We start from the raw sequence: 16,262 nt of genomic DNA on the forward strand, positions 1-16,262 counted from the left end.
ATTGATATGAAATATGTGTAAACAACAGGATGCTAGACTTTGCCTAATTGCCAGGATAATTACTCGCTATCTATTAGTGATAACCTCAGAGTCACCAAGCATTTGTCTTCATTCATGAAGAGACGCTTTGGGATATAATTGTCACAAAATAATCTAATTGTTTCCCATTCACAATATTGTATGTAATTAGCTATATTTATTCTGTGAACAGTAGCACGAAAAAATGACACCATTCGAAAATTTCAGCTACAAAAATTATGAATCTGCACACTATGTGTATACCCCTTAAATTTTATCCATATCACTTGAATATATTCCTGATCTATTAAGGATGAGTTTTAACATGTTTCTTTAATTGTATCTGAAGATACTGAAAGACATATCAAGCTTCTGAAAATGCCACTCAAAGAATTTTTCCTCATCGTTATAATTTAGGGGGATACAGGCGGAAGTCTTACTCACTATGTAGGGACAGGTCATTTATTTCACCAAGGAGGGGCAAAATAATGTTACATAAAATGTTGGGGAATGTCTCCTTCTGCCCCCTATCCCCAACCCTATTTTTAATCATCAATCAACTATTTTAGATTAAAGAATGTTCAAACAATGTTAAGATAAAACACAATTTTGGTAATTCAAAAAACGTATGTTTCAAAAATCAATCTTACCCGATGTCTACTGAGAATATAAACCCGATCATTCAGCCAATCAACACTGATGACTGTTGGCTTGAGGATGCTGGGATACATGTTTTTCCTCACGGTGTCCGCTGATAATGAGATTTGCTGTAAAGTTTCATTGCTGTCACTTACAATGAACAACTGCCTGCGAATGTGGATCCCAACACCTAAAGCAAGTAAAACATTATTCATGTTTTTTCCTACTGTAAATATTGTACACATATTAAAAGTAGGTAGAATATCTCTTTTGTGTTCTCTGAACTTGATGTTTATATTGAAACCAGCTGTCGTTACTCAACAAGTTCGTATTTCAAAGTCATACATTTTGGAAGAGTCATTCACTCAGCTAAATCCTTTTCTGTCAGAAAAATGGTTATGCCATGCATTATGAAATCATTATTCCCAGCAAAATTGATTACACTTAGTTACAAGCTTGAACAATACAGACAGAATGCATTATTTCTCCATTGTTTCTCCATGACAACTGTGTCCACTCCTGCTAAAACCAACAGGAAGCATATGACACATTTTCTTAGATCGCTCAGAATTTATGATATTGTTGCGATTGTAAGTACTGCATAATTCCAGAACTTTAACTTCATGCTACAACCATTAAGGAATGATGTGAGAATATTTCTGCCTTGTCAGCAAGTGCTTAAGTCATTAACATTTAAACAAAGTAGTTCACAACAGAACACAGGGCCCCCCTGCACAAGCCTTGATAGAGTCTGTCTTCCAAACCCTGGAAATTAATTGAACTTGAGTCCTTCTCAAGTCTAGAATGATTTGGCAAGTCTACATTGCATAAGCACTAGGAAAGAAATTAAGGATTGTTCTGGACTCCATTTGGATTTGTTTTGTAGATAAATATAATTTCTCAGATTTTCAAATAAGATATTTCTTGGTCTAAATGTCAATCTTAAAAAGAAGTCTGAAGCAAGGAGAGTTGATATTCTCATATCATTGTTCCCACCAGTGTAATCCCTGTGATATAATGTCGTATCACACAGTCAACCTTGTAGAATATTAGGGTGACAGAAGGATTCAATGGCTGTCTTGTTACGTGATACATGCTGTCAAATGACACATCAAAGCATGGGTGGTATTAAAAATAGGAAAAAAAATAGACAATGATGTGACCAACAAACTAAATGTAAAATGCTACTGAATTCCTAACAACAAATTATGACCTTAAATGTGAAATTTAGGTCTATATAGTACATATATCACTCAATAGATAGTCTACTGAACAAATATACTTACATGTATAAATAAATGCTTACTGCACCAACTTGCAATATATATATAAGCCTATCCATACTTTTGCAAAAAGTACAAAATTAATTACAAAAATTAAATAATACATGTTCCTTTCATTTATTGTAACAATACGTTATTTGTTATTTCAAGTTCAAGTTATTCTCATAAGCTAGTCTGAAAATCAACTCTTAAAATATATTTAACTTTCTTTCAGCTGCTATTTCTTGGTATATTGAGCATAAAAATCAATTAAACAAGAAATTACAACAAATTTACAATAAAAGAAAAGTTTGACAAATTTATGGCAGAAAGCAAGTGACAGGTTCATATGCATGTATACGAAAACAAAATACCAGGTAGGCACTTCAAAGTAATATGTATTATTTGGAACACAACACAACCACATTTCTTATCAAATCATAAAATAAACACAATGGCATGAGGATGACTGATTTAAAGAAAACAGATCATTAATGATAGACACTGAAATGAATGGAGTGAATAAGTTGAATACACACAGTTATCACACTGATGGGAGTTATTAAATCATTGATATCAGCTTCTGTGACTTGCAGGAATCGACCAGCAGAAATACAAACATACCTCACTCTTGATCATCCAACAAATTAAAAACTAACATATTTGTCCTGAAAGGGATTTATTACATGATTACAGACTTTGAATGTAATATATGAATATTTATAAACTATAAAGAATTAAAGGTGTTGGAACAAATCTGCCATGCTTGACAATCCTGTTATAGAATATAGAATAAATGGTATTTTTTGTCATCACAGAAGCTGATGCTAAACACAAGTCAACATAAATGTCTGTCAACATGAAAATGAGAATCAATGAAAACAAACATGATACAAACATTAGCAAGTGACGACTGAAGAGGAGTGGGTCTGTAACAACACTCATAGGAACATCAACAACATTTAAACTTATTCTTGGGTGCATTACAATACCTTCAATGTCACCCGACTGACTTTCATACACTGTTTCCGTTCCTAGGTTGGTGTGCATGGCAGAGAGAGTAAACATTAGAGGACAGGCAGATTGAAAAGAAGAACTGACAGTATTTGTAAGATGTGGAAAGTGAGTGAGTGAGTGAGTATGGTTTTACACCACTTTTAGCAATATTCCAGTAATATCACGGAAGGGGACACCAGAAATGGGCTTCACACATTGTACCCATGTGGGGAATCAAACCCTGGTATTCGGCATGACAAGCGAGTGCCCTTAAGAGGAAGAACTGACATTACATGACAGATGTGAAAAACAAAAGGAATAAGAATGGGGAGAAAATAGTGAGTGGGTTGGATTAACACCATTTTAAACAATATTCCAGTTATATTGTTGCGTGTTAACGTAAGTGAAAAGAAAAGCCTGAAGTGTTCCAGTTTGTTTGTTGTTAAACGCCACACTCAGCAATATTCCAGCTTTTTGGTGCAGTCTGTAAATAATAGAGTCTTGACTACACAATCCAGTGATCAACAGCATGAGCATCGATCCACACAACTGGGATAGAATTATATGCGTCAACCAAGTCAGCGAGTCTGACCACCCGATCCCATTCATCGCCTCTTACGACAAGCATGGGTTGAAGTGAAGGAAGTCTCGGACACTGACTACTATGGTCAAACCTGCAAGCACAAGTATGGTGCAGACAAACCTAGGAACATGATCAGGGTCGACTGGGATTCAAACCCAAATTCAACTTTGCATGGGGAATTCCAACACCTTAGACAGCTGCACCATCCATGTTCACATATGAAAAATATGTTGGGGAGAAGTAGGGAAGAGAAATGAAGATAAAGTCAGAATATGTTAGTAAGGAATTCAAAGAGAAAAGAATTTCAACATAGAAAGTAAGTATGTTGAGCAGAATAAATAAGTGTACTTTGTATATAGTTCATATATAAAGAAGAATGTTGGATAAACTGAAGCAGAGATAGAAGAACCAGTTACAGGTAGAGACAGAGGAAAGACTACATGTGTATTTCAAATATGGATCAAACAACACATTTCTGTATTAAACTGTCACAACTACACTTTCTATTTCACTTACATAAATACTACCAGGTGCATCTTACAGAGCTGTTACAGATTCAGTGTGAATGAAAAGCACTTTTCCAAGTCAAATAAATAGATTACATTAATGATACACAATGGAAAGTCTAGGTTTGGCATAGATTGTTGTAAAAGTGGCTTCTCTAGAAGAGGTCATTCACAGTACTTTCATCATCTGACAATAAATTTTATTTACACAAAATCTCTTTTTACTGCATCTGATATGCCAATAATCTCGTTAACACAGGTGAGATAAGCTCAGTGAGACAAGCTCATTATCTCACTAACACAGGTGAGATACACCTATTAACACATTTACATGGGTGAAAAGTGCCAATTATCTCACTGAAACAGATCATACGTAACTATCACATTGACACAGGTGATATGGGCCATTTTCATAGTTGTGATAACAATTTCCAATATTTACAAACATGAGACAACTGTCCTGACAACTATTGCTTATACATACATAGAATGGCTTATAATCCAAATAGTTTTAACCATCACATAGTGCTTGTCTACGGTCAACAACTAACTTGCAGTACTAGCTAGTCTCAAGGTGCAAGTTACACATTCAGTGTTATAATGACCCCACCTATCCCTGAGATCTATTGACTACACTCTTCTCAATAACCAGTAGAATGAAGAAATCACAAGATAAACCCACCATCAAATGTTGGAATACGTAACGGCATCACAAATCTGCCATGACAAAGCAATGGTAACCAATGAAATATCCCTTCTGAGTAGTCATTACAGCTAAGTGGAGCATCACCAGGGTAAGACTACACATTTGAGTGAGCGAGTGAGTGAGTGACTTTAGTTGTACGCCACACTCAGCAATATTCCAGCTATATGGCGGCGGTCTGTAAATAATCGAGTCTGGACCAGACAATCCAGTGATCAACAGCATGAGCATGGGTTACTGAAGGCACATTCTAACTCAGACCTTCATGGGACTACACAGTTGAGACACATTCACCAACTGAAGTATTATCCATACACAGAGGCCATAACGGTCATCCAATCCCCATTTTAGTTGCTTTGTACCGCAACACCAGGATACTGGAGGCTCATTTGTCCTGAAACGCCAATGAGAAGGTATTGTAATTAACTAAAGCTATCAGTGAGGTGTTCCTGTACCTGTTATGACATTGCTCTTGTTTTCTTCCTCAAGGATGGTGTCAGCCAGACTCATTATATTAATTAAGTTCTGCTTCAGCACCCGATTGGCTGAGCCCAGGATGAGGAATGGCGTCTCATTGGCTGATACTGCAAAGGAAAAAGATAAGCATGAGGAACTCATATTCCTTCATTGACTCAACCAGACACGGCGATAACCACCTTAAAACATTGCAATTAGTCACTGATTCAGTTACTGTGTTATATGGTTGGGCTTAGTTGCAAGTTGCTGAAATGTTGAACACATGTGTGAAAATAGAGCCATCATAAACTGCTGGGAATAAAAAAAACACAAATGACTTCAAACTGACATGTAGGAAGTAAATATATCATGTTATGTATACGTAAGTCCAAATACCTATGATTTTGATACGACTGTCCAGGCAAAATAATCATGTTACAGTGCACAGATACAACAAAATCAGTACTGCGGTATAAAACACGAACTGGTATCTTTTCTGTAAAAAAACAAACATATATACTGCCAGTGAACAAGATAAAACATGACTTTTTTGATTGGCATTCTAGAAGTTGGGTAGATGAAGAATGAGGACTAGTTTGATGTATCTACAACTTCTTCATTCTGTATAGGCAATGTTTCGACATAGCTTCTAATTTCACCACTTGCTTGACATTAGAATCTATGTCGAAACATAGCCTATACAGAAAAAATGAAGTTGTATATCCATAAAAATTGTCCTCATTCTTCAAGATAAAACATGCCTTAACCTGCCCATTGTCACAGCAGGTTGGGCAGACAGAGGTTAAAGATAAGTGAGTGAGTGAGTTTAGTTTTACGCTGCTTTTAGCAATATTCCAGCAATAACACAGCGGGGGATACCAGATATGGGCTTCACACCATGTGGGGAAGTGAACTTGAGTCTTCTGGGGGACGAGGGAATGCTCTAAACATGAGGTTATCTCACCGTCCCAGTTCAAGATGACATCAGAATTGTTGTCAGTGTTTTTTAAACATACATCATATATTTGACTCTACATAAACCAATAAGCCCGGGTTTGTGAAGGCAAATTATAGGGAATGTGCTTTGCTTGGGCTTACCTGCTTTAAGAGTCCTTCCAATGAAAATTTCAGACCAGGGTCCCAGTCCAGATTCAGAAACTGCTCTGACCCGGATGTTGTAACGAGTGTCAGGCTGGAGATTCTGCACCATGATAGAGTTCCCTGTAGTATTGATGGACTGTTCTGTGTTGTCCCTGTCCTCCACATCAAACATGGACAACTCATAGTCCCACTGGTTCCACGCTCCACGACCTGAAGTGTTGTTGAATGATTACACCTCTCCACATCACATGAGCAACAAAGAGATTAAAACCCTGACTAATGATTGGGGTTGTACTGCCTCACTATATATGTGGTGTTAGCTCATAGTTTACCATGGAACCTGATCATCCCTTAGGACTATGACAGGCTAGTAATTGTGTGTTCAAATCCCAGATCAGCATCCTATTCTTGAGGTCTGGTCAGCATCAAACTCCTGGCTTCTTTGAGGGGCATTTTAGAAGACGGGAAGTGAAATATTGAACACACTTTATGGATAGCAACTTGTCCTGTTTGACACTGGTACAAGAATCTGTATCAAAATGTCGCACTCACGAAACAAAGAAATTGTTTTCCATAAAGTTTGTTCAATATTGTATCACACTCCTGGGTTTCAAAAAGGCTTTAAAGAAGTCCTTCAGTGCCTACTATTGAACTACAATTGCACATAAATAGTCCTAAATGTCACCCTACTTGTACTGAATGTTTTAAAGTGTCTGTTAATAAATAGTCTTACATATTATTGTTAATGTTTGTATGTCTGTTTGTATTGTGCTCTCTGTTTTAACATGCCAATTACCTCTGATGTACACCAAATTCCCTCTTTGGGTAATAAAGTATTATCTTATCTTATCTATCTTACCTCTTTGTTATTACCAACATGAGCCACTAGAATGACCGTCGAGGCCATGAACATGTGCATCTCTTACTCACCTTGATATTGCAGCAATGGCGGTGGGTCCCATTTAATGTGTGCTTCTGTTGGTTCAAATAAAGCTTGGAGGTTCATAGGTGCTGCATGAGGAACTGAAAGACAGAAGAAATTGCTTCATTACATCATGGACCAATTTATTTGCCAAGTAAACAATTTAACAAGACACTAATGGTAATTACAGGTGAAACATCTCAAGGTATCTGGTGAGTGAGTGAGTTTGTTTTTACGCTGCTTTTAGCAATATTCCAAACCAGAAGTTGATTTCACACATTGTACCCATGTGTGGAATTGGACCTGGGTTTTCGGTGTGATGAGCGAACACTTTAACCACTAGGCCACCCTGCCCCTCAAGGTATCTAAGTAGTGTGACGATGTAATATTTTTCCATAATAATATAAGCAAATACTTAACATCAATTCCAAACACTGCTCTAAGTACTTGGAAATATGAGACATGGAGTGAGTGAGTATGGTATGACGCCGCTTTTAGCAATATTCCAGCAATATCAGGACACCAGGAATGGGCTCCACACATTGTACCTATGTGGGGAATCGAACCCGGGCCTTCGGCGTGATGAGCGAAGGGTTTAACCACTAAGCTACCCCACCGCCCCCATGAGACATGGACCTGACTATGAAACATTTGTGGTGGTGCCAATGTCACCAGTAAAATACAGATTAGTTACCCCTCTCAAAAAAAAGGGTTGGTTATGCCCACAATAAATCTTGCCCCACCCCACAATTTTGTGTTTGGGTCAATTCTGAGGACAAGAAATATATGTCAAGCATTTTCAGAAGCATGTTTCCAATATTTTTAAATCCCATGGTCGCCACCCTTACCCAGAATATCATACAGCGAGTGAGTGAGTTTTGGTTTAGGCCGCTTTTACCAATATTCCAGCAACATCACAGCGGGGTACACTAGAAATGGGCTTCTCACATTGTACCCTTGAGGGGAATTGAAGCCGGGTCTTTGGCGTGATGAGCGAACACTTAAACCACTAGGCTACCTCACTGCCCTGAATATTATACAGTCCACACCGACTGCAAATCTAACTATGGGACCCGTGAAGGGCTTGGTTAGAGTGAGCCTTCAGTAACCGATGCTTGTCGTAAGAGGCGACTAACGGGATCGGGTTGTCAGGCTCGCTGACTTGGTTGACACATGTCATCGGTTCCCAATTGTGCAGATCGATGCTCATGCTGTTGATCACTGGATTGTCTGGTCCAGACTTGATTATTTACAGACCGCCGCCATATAGCTGGAATCAGAGGCCCAGATAAGCTGCGTATCCGGGTAAAATACGCAGAGAAAATTTCCAATTAGGCATTGAAAAAATAATTGTTGCGTACCAGTTACGCATTTAAAATGTTAGATACGCAAAAGGTTTAAAACAAATGCGTACGGAATATATTTATAAAAATTGCTTGTGTAATGAAAAAGACATAGATTGCTATCAAGTTGTACTGTTAGTATAGGACAAGTGTTGTACTGTCAGTACAGGATGAGTGAGTTTTATGAAATCATGTCCATTATATTTAAGTTGGTTTTGATTAGGTATGACATAAGGCAGAACATACCTGCTTAGTAAACTTACTCAATGACATATACTTAGGTGAGTGAAATGACTGAAATACGCACATATTTGAAAGCAGTGGGTAACGGAAAATGAAATACCCACTCAACATTCATAACACCCACTCCAAAATAATACAGTGGGTACAGTACCCACATGAGCTAAATCTTATCTGGAGCTCTGGCTGGAATATTGCTGAGTGCGGTGTAAAACTAAACTCACTCACTCACTCTAACTATGGTTGTAAAATGTTATACTGGGAACTAAAGTTTCAAAACTTTCTACCTGGTGTTGGCTGCATCCTGGGGTGGTACATGTTCAGTCCTCTGTAGTACTTGTCGAAGAACAGCAGCTCATTATGTCGATACTTTTCAAATCTCGGATCAAATTCTTCACTCATCATCTCTGAGCCATTGGTCCAGTAGAAACGATTATCGTAGCCCGTGAGACTGATGATGTGTTTATAGTTTGGCATAATCACATTGGGTCGAATATCCTGAATATCGGACCCATCTACGAAGGAGGATAGCATGGTGTTCCTTGTGTGGTTGGGGAAATAGAGACGGACTGTCTCAAAGTCAATCATGAAAGCTTTCAGATGGTTGATAGTAACAATTTGGGTTGGTTGAACACGTCGCTTCGGACTTATGTCTGCAAGATCAATACGATATAAACCTTTGCCCTCTCCGTCTTGGGTGAAATAAAGAAATCTGAAATGAAGAAAAAGATATCAACTCTTAACATTTTTGATCATTTTTCAAATATTCATCCATTCAGTTTAAACCTGTATTACTCACCCGTTGAAGATATCACTGCTTAGTAATTTTACAATGTTATTACACATTGTGATGCCGTACGTATGACGTCAAAGTGATTTACAGTTATGACGTCACAATGCTAATACCTTTGTCACAATAGTATTAGACCTTGCTTGACTCGCGGAAAGCTGAGTCATCACACTCGTTGAATTTTTAGGACAAAAGTATACTTTGCTTGATATTATTTTGCTAATGTTGGGTGACTAATAAATAAAATACTAAACTATGTCCCGTGTAATACTATATTACACTTTCGCTCATTACATACTCAACCATTCACTCGTGTCATACATATGGTATTACACGGGACATCGTTTAGTATTCTCTATTTCTAACACCAAGGCATTTACTCGTTTCATACATATGGTATTACACGGGACATCGTTTAGTATTCTCTATTTCTAACACCAATGCATTTACTCGTTTCATACATATGGTATTACACGGGACATCATTTAGTATTCTCTATTTCTAACACCAAGGCATTTACTCGTTTCATACATATGGTATTACACGGGACATCATTTAGTATTCTCTATTTCTAACACCAATGCATTTACTCGTTTCATACATATGGTATTACACGGGACATCATTTAGTATTCTCTATTTCTAACACCAATGCATTTACTCGTTTCATACATATGGTATTACACGGGACATCATTTAGTATTCTCTATTTCTAACACCAATGCATTTACTCGTTTCATACATATGGTATTACACGGGACATCATTTAGTATTCTCTATTTCTAACACCAATGCATTTACTCGTTTCATACATATGGTATTACACGGGGCATCAGTTAGTATTCTCTATTTCTAACACCAAGGCATTTACTCGTTTCATACATATGGTATTACACGGGACATCATTTAGTATTCACTCATTTCTAGCATTTATTCATACATATGGTTTCAGGACATCAGTTAGTATTCTCTATTTCTAACACCAAGGCATTTACTCGTTTCATACATATGGTATTACACGGGACATCAGTTAGTATTCTCTATTTCTAACACCAAGGCATTTACTCGTTTCATACATATGGTATTACACGGGACATCATTTAGTATTCTCTATTTCTAACACCAAGGCATTTACTTGTTTCATACATATGGTATTACACGGGACATCATTTAGTATTCTCTATTTCTAACACCAAGGCATTTACTCGTTTCATACATATGGTATTACACGGGACATCATTTAGTATTCTCTATTTCTAACACCAAGGCATTTACTCGTTTCATAAATATGGTATTACACGGGACATCATTTAGTATTCTCTATTTCTAACACCAAGGCATTTACTAGTCAGTGACATACAATGTTCCACTTTTTCTGACTTACAACTGCAAAATACACCAATACTCTTACTTTATAAACTATCTTTATAAAAATATGATCTTTTAACATGCTCTTCTTTTAACATACTCTTCTCAAAACAACATGAGATGTATTATTTTTTCAGATAAACTACAGATATTCTTTTATTTCAATGACAAATTGACTGAGTCAGATGAGAAAATTGTGTCCTACTTGTTTAGGGTCATATATTGATTGTCAGACACAGTTGCTCACCCGTTCACAGGATCCACCTTTAGGTCACCAGGGGGCACTGGCAAGCTGTCAACAACCACTATACAATCATCTCGGGCAAGTGGACACCCAAATATCTGAAGAAAAACAACCAACACTTTTCACAAACATAACAAAAACAATGACAAAGCTTAAATGTTTAAGTCATTTAAGCAGTCATAAAATATAACCAGAAATACTATCATTTCCAAATCACGCAATACTTAGCAATACATATCATCTCATCATCTTATAAGAACTTTAAGGATCAACACCTACTCAGCAACAACTAATCATGGTCTTTAACCACTGACTCGAAGCACAAGCGGCAGACTTTTTTGACGATGATGTTTAAAGATTAGACAGATATTCAATAGTTATCTCCTTGATGTGCTATGTTCCCATTAAACACATGGCAAATAGCTTGATATAGTTACACAATTAAATCTCAACAGGGGCAGAGACCTCAAGGGGAAACAGGAACCTTATTTGTGTAATTGATATGAAATATGTGTAAACAACAGGATGCTAGACTTTGCCTAATTGCCAGGATAATTACTCGCTATCTATTAGTGATAACCTCAGAGTCACCAAGCATTTGTCTTCATTCATGAAGAGACGCTTTGGGATATAATTGTCACAAAATAATCTAATTGTTTCCCATTCACAATATTGTATGTAATTAGCTATATTTATTCTGTGAACAGTAGCACGAAAAAATGACACCATTCGAAAATTTCAGCTACAAAAATTATGAATCTGCACACTATGTGTATACCCCTTAAATTTTATCCATATCACTTGAATATATTCCTGATCTATTAAGGATGAGTTTTAACATGTTTCTTTAATTGTATCTGAAGCTACTGAAAGACATATCAAGCTTCTGAAAATGCCACTCAAAGAATTTTTTCCTCATCGTTATAATTTAGGGGGATACAGGCGGAAGTCTTACTCACTATGTAGGCACAGGTCATTTATTTCACCAAGGAGGGGCAAAATAATGTTACATAAAATGTTGGGGAATGTCTCCTTCTGCCCCCTATCCCCAACCCTATTTTTAATCACCAATCAACTATTTTAGATTAAAGAATGTTCAAACAATGTTAAGATAAAACACAATTTTGGTAATTCAAAAAACGTATGTTTCAAAAATCCAATCTTACCCGATTTCTACTGAGAATATAAACCCGATCATTCAGCCAATCAACACTGATGACTGTTGGCTTGAGGATGCTGGGATACATGTTTTTCCTCACGGTGTCCGCTGATAATGAGATTTGCTGTACAGTTTCATTGCTGTCACTTACAATGAACAGCTGCCTGCGAATGTGGATCCCAACACCTAAAGCAAGTAAAACATTATTCATGTTTTTTCCTAGTGTAAATATTGTACACATATTAAAAGTAGGTAGAATATCTCTTTTGTGTTCTCTGAACTTGATGTTTATATTGAAACCAGCTGTCGTTACTCAACAAGTTCGTATTTCAAAGTCATACATTTTGGAAGAGTCATTCACTCAGCTAAATCCTTTTCTGTCAGAAAAATGGTTATGCCATGCATTATGAAATCATTATTCCCAGCAAAATTGATTACACTTAGTTACAAGCTTGAACAATACAGACAGAATGCATTATTTCTCCATTGTTTCTCCATGACAACTGTGTCCACTCCTGCTAAAACCAACAGGAAGCATATGACACATTTTCTTAGATCGCTCAGAATTTATGATATTGTTGCGATTGTAAGTACTGCATAATTCCAGAACTTTAACTTCATGCTACAACCATTAAGGAATGATGTGAGAATATTTCTGCCTTGTCAGCAAGTGCTTAAGTCATTAACATTTAAACAAAGTAGTTCACAACAGAACACAGGGCCCCCCTGCACAAGCCTTGATAGAGTCTGTCTTCCAAACCCTGGAAATTAATTGAACTTGAGTCCTTCTCAAGTCTAGAATGATTTGGCAAGTCTACATTGCATAAGCACTAGGAAAGAAATTAAGGATTGTTCTGGACTCCATTTGGATTTGTTTTGTAGATAAATATAATTTCTCAGATTTTCAAATAAGATATTTCTTGGTCTAAATGTCAATCTTAAAAAGAAGTCTGAAGCAAGGAGAGTTGATATTCTCATATCATTGTTCCCACCAGTGTAATCCCTGTGATATAATGTCGTATCACACAGTCAACCTTGTAGAATATTAGGGTGACAGAAGGATTCAATGGCTGTCTTGTTACGTGATACATGCTGTCAAATGACACATCAAAGCATGGGTGGTATTAAAAATAGGAAAAAAATAGACAATGATGTGACCAACAAACTAAATGTAAAATGCTACTGAATTCCTAACAACAAATTATGACCTTAAATGTGAAATTTAGGTCTATATAGTACATATATCACTCAATAGATAGTCTACTGAACAAATATACTTACATGTATAAATAAATGCTTACTGCACCAACTTGCAATATATATATAAGCCTATCCATACTTTTGCAAAAAGTACAAAATTAATTACAAAAATTAAATCCTTTTTTGAAAATTGGATTAAATAATACATGTTCCTTTCATTTATTGTAACTATACGTTATTTGTTATTTCAAGTTCAAGTTATTCTCATAAGCTAGTCTGAAAATCAACTCTTAAAATATATTTAACTTTCTTTCAGCTGCAATTTCTTGGTATATTGAGCATAAAAATCAATTAAACAAGAAATTACAACAAATTTACAATAAAAGAAAAGTTTGATAAATTAATGGCAGAAAGCAAGTGACAGGTTCATATGCATGTATACGAAAACAAAATACCAGGTAGGCACTTCAAAGTAATATGTATTATTTGGAACACAACACAACCACATTTCTTATCAAATCATAAAATAAACACAATGACATGAGGATAACTGATTTACAGAAACAGATCATTAATGATAGACACTGAAATGAATGGAGTGAATAAGTTGAATACACACAGTTATCACACTGATGGGAGTTATTAAATCATTGATATCAGCTTCTGTGACTTGCAGGAATCGACCAGCAGAAATACAAACATACCTCACTCTTGATCATCCAACAAATTAGAAACTAACATATTTGTCCTGAAAGGGATTTATTACATGATTACAGACTTTGAATGTAATATATGAATATTTATAAACTATAAAGAATTAAAGGTGTTGGAACAAATCTGCCATGCTTGACAATCCTGTTATAGAATATAGAATAAATGGTATTTTTTGTCATCACAGAAGCTGATGCTAAACACAAGTCAACATAAATGTCTGTCAACATGAAAATGAGAATCAATGAAAACAAACATGATACAAACATTAGCAAGTGACGACTGAAGAGGAGTGGGTCTGTAACAACACTCATAGGAACATCAACAACATTTAAACTTATTCTTGGGTGCATTACAATACCTTCAATGTCACCCGACTGACTTTCATACACTGTTTCCGTTCCTAGGTTGGTGTGCATGGCAGAGAGAGTAAACATTAGAGGACAGGCAGATTGAAAAAAAGAACTGACAGTATTTGTAAGATGTGGAAAGTGAGTGAGTGAGTGAGTATGGTTTTACACCACTTTTAGCAATATTCCAGTAATATCACGGAAGGGGACACCAGAAATGGGCTTCACACATTGTACCCATGTGGGGAATCAAACCCTGGTATTCGGCATGACAAGCGAGTGCCCTTAAGAGGAAGAACTGACATTACATGACAGATGTGAAAAACAAAAGGAATAAGAATGTGGAGAAAATAGTGAGTGGGTTGGATTAACACCATTTTAAACAATATTCCAGTTATATTGTTGTGTGTTAACGTAAGTGAAAAGAAAAGCCTGAAGTGTTCCAGTTTGTTTGTTGTTAAACGCCACACTCAGCAATATTCCAGCTTTTTGGTGCAGTCTGTAAATAATAGAGTCTTGACTACACAATCCAGTGATCAACAGCATGAGCATCGATCCACACAACTGGGATAGAATTATATGCGTCAACCAAGTCAGCGAGTCTGACCACCCGATCCCATTCATCGCCTCTTACGACAAGCATGGGTTGAAGTGAAGGAAGTCTCGGACACTGACTACTATGGTCAAACCTGCAAGCACAAGTATGGTGCAGACAAACCTAGGAACATGATCAGGGTCGACTGGGATTCAAACCCAAATTCAACTTTGCATGGGGAATTCCAACACCTTAGACAGCTGCACCATCCATGTTCACATATGAAAAATATGTTGGGGAGAAGTAGGGAAGAGAAATGAAGATAAAGTCAGAATATGTTAGTAAGGAATTCAAAGAGAAAAAGAATTTCAACATAGAAAGTAAGTATGTTGAGCAGAATAAATAAGTGTACATTGTATATAGTTCATATAGAAAGAAGAATGTTGGATAAACTGAAGCAGAGATAGAAGAACCAGTTTCAGGTAGAGACAGAGGAAAGACTACATGTGTATTTCAAATATGGATCAAACAACACATTTCTGTATTAAACTGTCACAACTACACTTTCTATTTCACTTACATAAATACTACCAGGTGCATCTTACAGAGCTGTTACAGATTCAGTGTGAATGAAAAGCACTTTTCCCAAGTCAAATAAATAGATTACATTAATGATACACAATGGAAAGTCTAGGTTTGGCATAGATTGTTGTAAAAGTGGCTTCTCTAGAAGAGGTCATTCACAGTACTTTCATCATCTGACAATAAATTTTATTTACACAAAATCTCTTTTACTGCATCTGATATGCCAATAATCTCGTTAACACAGGTGAGATAAGCTCAGTGAGACAAGCTCATTATCTCACTAACACAGGTGAGATACACCTATTAACACATTTACATGGGTGAAAAGTGCCAATTATCTCACTGAAACAGATCATACGTAACTATCACATTGACACAGGTGATATGGGCCATTTTCATAGTTGTGATAACAATTTCCAATATTTACAAACATGAGACAACTGTCCTGACAACTATTGCTTATACATACATAGAATGGCTTATAATCCAAATAGTTTTAACCATCACATAGTGCTTGTCTACGGTCAACAACTAACTTGCAGTACTAGCTAG

The 16,262-nt window shown here is 36.5% G+C and overlaps 1 protein-coding gene and 1 long non-coding RNA gene across 2 annotated transcripts; both read right to left on the reverse strand.

Annotated features, from left to right (window-relative positions):
- Positions 1-729: 729 nt before the first annotated feature.
- LOC124273986 lies at positions 730-5,281 on the reverse strand. Its single transcript, XR_006897806.1, has 3 exons — positions 5,163-5,281; positions 2,912-2,953; positions 730-847 (listed from the first exon to the last, which is right to left on the reverse strand). It is a non-coding gene; the product is annotated as an uncharacterized LOC124273986 (long non-coding RNA).
- Positions 5,282-7,186: 1,905 nt separating this feature from the next.
- LOC124273949 (proto-oncogene tyrosine-protein kinase ROS-like) lies at positions 7,187-12,613 on the reverse strand. The gene is made up of 4 exons (XM_046709297.1): positions 12,337-12,613; positions 11,174-11,268; positions 9,057-9,481; positions 7,187-7,287 (listed from the first exon to the last, which is right to left on the reverse strand). Exons 1-4 carry the CDS (start codon positions 12,568-12,570, stop codon positions 7,187-7,189), a joined length of 855 nt encoding a protein of 284 aa, XP_046565253.1. The 5' UTR covers positions 12,571-12,613.
- Positions 12,614-16,262: the final 3,649 nt, after the last annotated feature.

Source organism: Haliotis rubra, unplaced genomic scaffold, assembly GCF_003918875.1.
Source record: "Haliotis rubra isolate DU_JTF1 unplaced genomic scaffold, ASM391887v1 Scf1039, whole genome shotgun sequence".
Taxonomy (NCBI): Eukaryota; Metazoa; Mollusca; class Gastropoda; order Lepetellida; family Haliotidae; genus Haliotis; species Haliotis rubra.

Excerpts from the sequence above, each read along its gene's own strand:
- LOC124273949 (XM_046709297.1), bottom strand. The coding sequence starts at position 12,570 with ATGTGTACAATATTTACACTAGGAAAAAACATGAATAATGTTTTACTT. Across the intron at positions 9,482-11,173 it reads AAGGTGGATCCTGTGAACGG|ATTTCTTTATTTCACCCAAG; the intron begins GTGAGCAACTGT and ends TCTTCATTTCAG. Across the intron at positions 7,288-9,056 it reads CAGGATGCAGCCAACACCAG|TTCCTCATGCAGCACCTATG; the intron begins GTAGAAAGTTTT and ends TCTGTCTTTCAG.